Raw genomic sequence first — 9,701 nt, 5'->3', positions numbered from 1 at the left:
TAAGAATACTTTTTATGAAATTATTTTTAATATGGAAATGGAGATGGTGTTTTGGTTAAATATTGATATTTGAAGTGTATTACAGCACGTATTGGCTAATATATTGCCACGTGTTACAACACGCCCCTCACGTGTTGCAACACGCCCCCACGTGTTGACTTCTCACCTACAAAATCCACCTATCTGTAATTACACCAAATAATCCCATTTCCACAAAAAACACCAATATTTTTTCTATATAAAAAAAATCAGCGATACTTTTAAGTTAAAAACTTATAAAATAGTAAATGTAATGAAAATTTAGTCTTTTATTTTTTTATATTTTTTTTATAATAAAAAAGTGGCATCATCTGATGACAACATTTGAATTCAGATGTTCATCAATTTCCAATGGTCTTGAGGGTGCAATAATAGGAAAGAAGTGTCACAGCAGAAACGTGTCGAGCTACTATTGGTCTATATGTACAGTGCCAGGTGACGCAGCCTGCTCATCAATTGATGGATGTAAAAGCCTTGCAGGAGGAAAAAACGACGACGTAGAATCGACAAACAAATAATAAGCCTTAATTAATATAATTTTAAAATAATTTTCTTCATTTAATTATTAGCGATTTTCTCTTGACTGTGAAACACTGCTGATGATGAAATGATAACTCCATAGTCCATTCACAGCTCATTAATCTCTCTGACTATCGATCTATCCCTGTCCTATTCCATTTCCATAAAAAAAAAAGAGAGAAAAAGATACACAACGACTTAATATAGATAAGAAAAGAATGTTTCTATTGTTGCTTTAGGTTTTTTAACTTTAATTTTGATGAGATAAAAAATTAAGGACAAATTAGGTAATTAAATAAAGTAGATTTTAAAATATCCAAATACAATAATTAAAAATTGGTTATGTTTTAGTCTTACAACTAATTTATATAAATCACTACATAGTGGTTCAATTTTTTGGATACGTAACTGTGTGTGTTGTGCATGGTTATAGAAGTGGGTGGTGCTAGACATGAATGTAGGGACAATTTTGTTTGAACTATAAAGTGAAAAAAATGGATTGTCTGATTTTTTTATTAAACAAATTAAGAACACAAATCGAAAGGTCCGATTTGTACTTTTATTTTTTTTTATTTTGAAAACAAAAATAGGATGGTCCGATTTTACTATTATTTTTTTTTAATTATCTAAAACACAAATCGGACGATCCGATTTGTGTATTGCAAATTTTTTTAATTTTTTAAATACAAATCAAAAAGTCCAATTTGCTCTTGACACCACAATTACGTAAAGTAGGGGCGTACATGGGCCGGGTGAAACTGGGTTTGGTGTGACCCAGACCCGACCCGAAATATATACCGGGTCTATTTTTAAGACCCGAACCCGACCCTAGACCCGATGAAACCTATACACTTTCGGGCCACGATTATACCGGGTAAAAATCGGGTGAAAACCGGGCCGTTAACATTATATTACCTTGATACCTTCTTGTAAGTTAGCATGTAAAAATATCCAAATTTTCAAGACTCCAATCATTATTTGACATGGTAAAATTCACTTATAAATATATACTAAGAACTAACTCTTCTCTAAAATTAAAGCATAACCATAATCAATACTAATATTGTCTAATAACACCAAATATTTAAATCAATACAAATAACACAAGATTATGCATTAGTCTAAAGTCTTATGCATTTTAAACATAAAATATTAACTTATAGTCTTATATATAATGACTAATAACACAAAATATTAAGGTTTACAACACTTAAATTTCACATAATAATAGCCATCATCCATCACTAATAACACAAAATATTAATTATATATGATGACCGGGCCACCGGGCCGATTTCGGGTGACCCAAGCTATGGCCCGGACCCGACCCGAAATTATGACCGGGTCTATTTTCGAGACTCATACCCGGCCCTAGACCCGATAAAATCACACCAAATTAGCCCCTAAAGTGTTCGGGACCGGGCCGGGTCTTCGAATCGGGCCGGGCCATGCACACCCCCTAACGTAAAGCACCCATACACTCCATAATTGCATCCTACACTACTTTCCCTTCCATATCTAAATTAAAAGTGCTATATGGTGTAGAGTTTTTAAAATTTAAACAAAAACTATTATATAAATCTACTTGTTGGCAAGGTTTACAAAGTTTTTATAATGTTACAATATAAACAGCGAAAGAATACAAAGGTTTGTTATGTTATGTTTTAGTTTGTGTATAAATTGTGACATTTTAGAGCGGTTTATGTTTAAATTTTGAAATTTTTATACCCTGTAATAGTTTATATAGATTAATTATAAGACAGAAATGTAACCAATTTTTAATTATTGTATTTGAATAATTTTAAAATCTACTTTATTTAATTATGTAATTTGTTTTGAACAAATTTAATAATTTTTGTATAAAATTATATAGTTTTGTTGTTTCTATATTTATATGTGTTGCTTTTCTAAATAAGTTTATGTTTTTTCTATACTAGTCATGTTGGTTGTTTCCAAAAGCATTGGAACATCTTCCAATTAAGCACATGGCTAGCTTATTAGCTTGTCACTCTCTTGCATGAGGGAAATAAGTTAAAAGGTTGTAGTATATGTGTGCTTGTGTGTTCACTTCAAGTTAAACCATTTAATTTCTAAATTGATTATTATGACTAATGAATATTTGTTAAAGCATTTGCTCTCAATTTGATTCAACATGCTATATTTATATATCAATCAATGATTTTAGCAAATTAAATGCAATGACATATATACATTATACTATGATTCCATTATAAGCCAATAATCCACACATACCCAAAGGCCATGTGCATGATTTTGACTATCTTTCCAAAAGTGCAAGAGACTACTATTCCCATTGCATACATCATAAATTTTTGGTTCAAGCAAGAACTATATATATTTTTTATTTATTTATTTTTCATAAACTAGTCAAGGTGTTTAATAGAAAAAATTTAATAGCTCAAAAGATTTAAAATTTTTACTAGTGATAACTTTAACCAATGCCTTAAGAAAACTTGTTTGCATAGCTTTATTTATTTATTTATTTATTGTACTAAGGGTTATTACTTAAACTTCTAAAAGTAAATTATTATATGAACTTAAAATGACATAAACCTGGATCACTATAGTATTGAAAGCTATGAATATATATGATATCGGTTAAATGATTTGACCTATGATTCACAGATACTGACACGGGCACGGGACATGATACAACACAGGACACGCCGACACACGAATTTTAAAATCTTACATGACACGGGGATACGCATATATATAAAATATAAAGTATTTTTTAGATGAATTGTAATGATATTTTATTAATATTAAAATATAAATTAAAATTTTTAATTATTTTTAATATCTTATTTTAATTATATCAAGTATTTAAAATATTTTTTTGTTTTAATAAATAATAATATATACTATATCTAAATTTATTTTAAGAATATATGTTAAAAATAAGATTGAACACGCTGACACGTGATTGTATTTATGTGTTGCGTGTCCGAAAAAATTTTTTTTATTTTTTATTAAGACACGATTAGATACAGTATACACGCATGTTGAATGAATATTGGTGAGTGTCGTGTCCGATATACAGACACGACAACTCAGCAAGTGTCCGTGCTCCATTGTGATCGTGAGCTCAACAACATCCGACCCGACCCCGCATTCGATCCATCGCCATAAAGTGGGGTGCTTCGCTGTTTCTTACTTTATTTGCAAAGCCGGTTGAGAAGCACAACCGGAAGTCCTATTACCCAAATTCCAAAATCTGAATTGGAAATTGGGATCGCAGCACCCTGGCTTCCGATATCTGGAAACGGCTGTTCCCGGCACGGAGCAGAACAGCAGGACTTGGAGGTGCAGCAGCAGTAAGGTTTCCAATCCCGAAGATCATTACCTCAATTGCTCGTCGAATGGATCACATCAACTTGTTCAAGCTCTGCTCTGCTCTCCGCGTTCTCGGTTACTTCATGATCCTCCTCTTCGCCGCCATCGTCGCCCTCTCCTACTACGCCGTTGTTATCATCGCCTGGGGCCCTCTCTTGTTCCACTCCCATTCCCCACTCGCCTTCCTCATTCTCTTCCTTTTTCACATCCTTGTCAGTTTTCCCTCCTATCTCTCTCTCTCAAAGATTTAACCTTTTTTCTCTTGTTCAATCTTCAATGCTCGTAGTTGTTGCTTGCTTGCAGCTTATACTGTTGACATGGTCCTACTTCATGGTGGTTCTGAATGACCCTGGTTCTGTCCCCCATAATTGGAGGCCTTTGCCCATCTCTCAGCACCACGATTTAGAAGCTGTCACTACTCCTATATCACTCTACTCTCAAGTTGCACCTGAGTCCGAGGCTGCAGCTGAGGCTTCTTCTTCCTCTTCTTCCACTGGCTATTGTACTCGATGCCAGAATGCCAAGCCACCCCGTTGCCATCACTGCTCTGTCTGTATGTCTCTTCCAATATTTTCTCTATTTTCTATGAATCATTTTATACATGACCATGCACAAGCATGCCTCACCTTGTCTTGAGGTTTATATTTGTCTCCTTGATGTATTTTGCAGGCCAAAGATGCGTTCTTAAGATGGATCATCATTGTATTTGGGTGGTGAATTGCGTTGGAGCACGTAACTACAAGTATTTTCTGCTCTTCTTGGTAATTCCATGTCTCCATAGTTGCTACTTTCTTTGTGCTCTACATATTCTTGAGAAGGTTTTGGGATTCTTCCTCTGCATATCGCTTGGAAGGTTTTGACATTTTTTATTACATGATAACACTGAACTTGTCAATTACATATCGGTTGCATCTGCATCAAATCATTCAATGAAATGATTGTTGGCCTTTTTTTGTTTTAATAAATAATAATATATACTATATCTAAATTTATTTTAAGAATAAGACTGGACACGCGAATACGCGATGGTATTTAGGTGTGTCCAGGCGTGTCCGGTAAAGAATTTTTTATTTTTTATTAAGACACGGTTGGACACAGCACACACATGTGTCGGACGAGTGTCGGTGAGTGTCGTGTCCGAAATGTGTCCGACACGCATACACGATAATTCAGGGAAGTGTCCGTACTTTATAGGATTTGACTAAATTTTCATCTAATAATTTCAGTTATCAACTTGATATAAACTTGAGTTTTCACGTTAACAAAAAGTCGAAAAAAAAGTTGATTTGCCTAATCCTATCATTTTTTAAGACTTCAAATGTCAAATCCTAATTAAAAAAAAAAGTGTAGTAAAAAGACTGTCGTTGCTTGATAATTAAATAGTTCCCATATATATACATACAACTAGCAAACAAGATACAAGAGGGAACACCTACTTATTAATTTGTAAGGTCAACAATGACCTTTAAACCCTAAATATTCTTCATGCTTCACACATCCAAAATCGGCATCCGTCTAAGAACCATTCATTTTTCCTTAGATGCATCATGCACATGCTTGTGACAGTGTTGTACACTTATACTAATTATATGATAAATCTATTTACACTTTTTTTTTGTTTTAATTCCCGTCTATTTAACTTTACTTTGTTCCTGCTAATTAAGACTAGTTATCATGTTTCTCTTTCAAAATAGCTTTTAATTTTGCTACAAGGTGCAATGATATGATAAGACAGACAAGCATCAATGATTTGTTTGGTAGAGAAAAAAAAAATGGATGGTGTTCGTAGATGTGTCTAATAATTAATATATTTTAAATACATATATAAAGAGACACATCCAGAAAATATATCTATAAAGACACTTCTATTAAACACAGCTATAAAAAAGACATTTTTATTAGACACATCCACGAACACACTTCTATGAAACACAATTATAAATAAGAGTTGGCAGAAGTTGGCAGATATGCTGTTGGTAACGTAGCGGAACCGTTTTTTTAATTGATTTTTATTGTATCAATAAACTATTAGACTAACTTAATTGAACTTATTAATTACTAAAATGACTTGGTCATATAGTATTACCGATTAATTTATAATTAATCACAAGTTGGTTTGATTGGTATGGTGGAAAACCTTTGATTTTTTTTGGGTCAAGGAATTGATTGTCAGCGCAAATTTTTCGCATGCATATAATGTGGGCCGGATGGTATATATAGTTGGGCTTTTCTTACCCAATTTGTTTTGGTCTTCATAATAAAAATTACCAAAATCAAATAAAAAAATCTACCCAAATCAAACCAAAAAGAGAGTACACAAAAGTGAAAAAAAAGGAAAGAACTTTAATTACATCTTTGCTAATTGTTATCTTTCAGAAAAAATTATGTAATAATCTTCTTATACTTACTTTTAGAATATTTTAAATTTATTAATTAAAAACAAATATTTCAATGATATTTTATACTTTTTAAAAAAAGAGTAAAGTATCGTTTTTGTCCCCAACGTTTAGGGTAAATCCTATTTGTGTCCCTAACGTTTAAATCATCCTATTTGTATTCTTAACGTTTGTAAAAGTGATTCAATGTTATCCTGCCGTCAATTACACATCATAAGCACTTTAGTTTGAGTTTAAAAATCACTTCTTGAAGTTAAAATACAAATGTCTGGGATAGAATCGATGATCTACTTCGAAAAATAGTTCATCAAATGTTGAAACTAATTCCTACAACATTTACATAATTCACTTTTCTAGGGACATAATTGAATCTAAACAAAAATAGTGGGTATAATATTAAAATCGAATACATCCAAGTGAAACCTAATTGAGAATGAATACATCCAAATAAGAATAATTGAAAAATATAATTTAATTTATTAGTATAATTGAAAGTAGGATAACATTGAATCACTTTTATAAACGTTAAAGATACAAATAGGACGATTTAAACGTTAGGGACACAAATAGGATTTACCCTAAACGTTGGGGGACAAAAACGATACTTTACTCTTAAAAAAATATTGACAATAACTTAATTAAATACTTTTAATGCAATATAACAATTCAATTACAAAATTTCAAACTAAAATCTAAAGAGTAATTAAACCTATTTAATACAAGTAGGTAGAAGTGCAATTCCGATATGCTAAAATCTATTGACCACAGCCACAATATATACCTTTACGTCCACTAACTAACTTTAATATTGGACATCAATTTATTTATTTCTTACCATTAAACAAGCTTAAGTTTAGACTAAAGGTCATGATGCATGCGGGTCAATAAAACTAATAATCTTTTCTCTCATCGGCGTTAGTCAAATGATCTCGATATACAATATAATACTACTTTGAGACTATTTGATTAATCAAGTACTTATCTCAAGAGTAAAATATTAGGCATCTACGTTCGTCTTTTTCTATGGGAGTTTTTGTCTAATTTTTAAAGTGTTGTTTAATTATTTTTAAAATAGTCTATAATTTATTATAAGCATATAACTAAGCATATCACACCTGTCATATAAACTCACAATTAATCAATAAGTAAAAATTATTCTCGTTTTCTTTTTTACATAAAACACAAATCTTATCCATATGATCAATAACGTCCAATCTAATTAATCTCTGCTTAGTATTGATCCTACCAATTAATATAAATCAGGTAAATAATTTAATTCTTGATGATATTAATTTTCTTCAGATAGATCTAATAAAATTATAACTCATAATGTATATTTTTTAAAAAAGTTTCAACCTGTATAACCTGTACAAATAAATTAGTAAAATAAACGGTTGATCTATTAAATTTTTTTACTATTCTATCTTTTCTCTTACTTGTTATACACAGTACAAAATTTATGTTTGATCTCTAACATTTACTTAAGTGAATCAGTGAATTAAAGTTAAAATACTATTGTGATTTATTCTTCAGTAACTTATGTATATGTTGTTACAAATGTTGCTTTTGTTTATATTTAAGGTTTTGATGACAGGTAGAAGAAATTATTGTAATGATCATATACAAAAATAATGCCTTTTCATCATATACTTTTAAGCCTAGCAAATCTTAGATGTTACATAAGTTCAGTTATGTATATATAGAAAAGCTTTTAAGTATACTAATAAATTGATATTTCAGTAAATTTTAATAGTTAATTTTAATTTTATATATTATATATTTTTTACAATTAAAATTAACAATTAAAAATGATTAAAATACTAATGTATCGATACACTTAAAAGTTATATATATATTCTACTACACATGGCCATGGGGGGCATGCATTGTTTAATTTGTGGCATGAATTAACATAGGTTAGATACGTCTAGAAGATAAGCCAGGTAATGTTTGGCGATATAATCAAATCTTACATACTTTACGCTATATATGGACTTAGTTGGAAAGATCAGCATATTCTTCTTCCACAACTAAAAAAGTTGCTCAATAAACTGCGCCAAACATTTTGTGTGGAGAAAAATATTTGAAGTCAATTGTCGTTGATTATGCATCATTAGTCATTACTATTAGATTTGGGAAAAAGGATTTTGATCTTATCTTTGCCTGACACGTACACCAATATGCTCTATTATATATTATATATTATATATTGCTTGCCATTGTCTATATCTTCAAAGGCCAATTAGACACATAAAGCTATCCTTTATTTTCTTTCACCACTCCATATATATGTAGGAGTATTTATAGATCAGATTCAATTTGTATATTCACGTTATTTATCTGAATTTAATCGTGGATATTGATTTGATTCGTAAGATTATCATATCTGATCCTATTCACAATGTTATTAGATCGAATTATAGATTTTATGTATATATTTGTTATTTGTGGATCTACAAAAATAAATAAATAAATATTCTTTTTATATTTTATTTTTAACTAAAAATTATCATATATGTTATATTATTTTATTTTTATTATTTAAAAAATATATATATACAAATAAAGTTTTTGAAAACTTTATGAGATCTTGAAGTTTCTTCTCTATGTCTTTTTGGCAAACACCTTTACAATATTCAATTGTTTCAGTTACTATCATTACCTATTTCCAGGGTAAAGCTCTTATGGGTCAAGCATTTGAATTTTGTCCTAATAAGATATACCAAATTATAAAGTATATGCTACTAATTACAGTAGGAAGGCCACGTGTTAACTTAGTGACTAACCCTTCACAAAGTTTTGTTCCCCATTATACCTTAATTGGAATCCTATGCTCAAATTTAATGGTTAGTTTCATTGAACAATTTTAAAACACACGACCCACGTACGGTTGGCAGAAAACAAGGATGAATAAAATTACATAAATCATTCATGCTTTGATAATACATTTCATTAATTCATCTTTATGCAATCTAAATCGTGGAATTAAGGATTAATTTAATTTAATCATACACCTGTGCCATAACCATTGCTTCCAAAGCCATTTTCAAGGGGACAGCAACAACCAACTCCATTTTTTTTTTCCTTGGCTTAAGATTATGGTGTGAGATATAAATGAGTTATTTACTTATCTATACTGATTTTTTTTAATATATGAATTATTGTTATATATTCTTCAATATGGAATAGAGCATGAAGAACTTATTTTAGATAAGATTAGCTTGTAATTTAATAGTAGAAATGTGTATTAATTTAGGAAGAATGTTATATGCAATATTTTTACGTGTATATTTCTTTTCTACATTTTTGACTTCTGATATTAAAAATAATTAATAAAAAATGAAAGAAGATAAAAAAAATTGTATTTTATATAATAAAAGAAAAATAAAC

The 9,701-nt window shown here is 30.2% G+C and overlaps 1 protein-coding gene across 1 annotated transcript; it reads left to right on the top strand.

Annotated features, from left to right (window-relative positions):
- LOC107638158 (probable protein S-acyltransferase 12) lies at positions 3,801-4,856 on the top strand. Its single transcript, XM_016341326.2, has 3 exons — positions 3,801-4,127; positions 4,219-4,468; positions 4,585-4,856. Exons 1-3 carry the CDS (start codon positions 3,942-3,944, stop codon positions 4,773-4,775), a joined length of 627 nt encoding a protein of 208 aa, XP_016196812.1. The 5' UTR covers positions 3,801-3,941; the 3' UTR covers positions 4,776-4,856.

Source organism: Arachis ipaensis, chromosome B04 (genome assembly GCF_000816755.2).
Source record: "Arachis ipaensis cultivar K30076 chromosome B04, Araip1.1, whole genome shotgun sequence".
NCBI classification, from domain to species: Eukaryota; Viridiplantae; Streptophyta; class Magnoliopsida; order Fabales; family Fabaceae; genus Arachis; species Arachis ipaensis.
This window is presented reverse-complemented; position numbering and strand designations above follow the sequence as displayed.

Excerpts from the sequence above, each read along its gene's own strand:
- LOC107638158 (XM_016341326.2), top strand. The coding sequence starts at position 3,942 with ATGGATCACATCAACTTGTTCAAGCTCTGCTCTGCTCTCCGCGTTCTC. Across the intron at positions 4,128-4,218 it reads TCTTCCTTTTTCACATCCTT|CTTATACTGTTGACATGGTC; the intron begins GTCAGTTTTCCC and ends GCTTGCTTGCAG. Across the intron at positions 4,469-4,584 it reads TTGCCATCACTGCTCTGTCT|GCCAAAGATGCGTTCTTAAG; the intron begins GTATGTCTCTTC and ends TGTATTTTGCAG.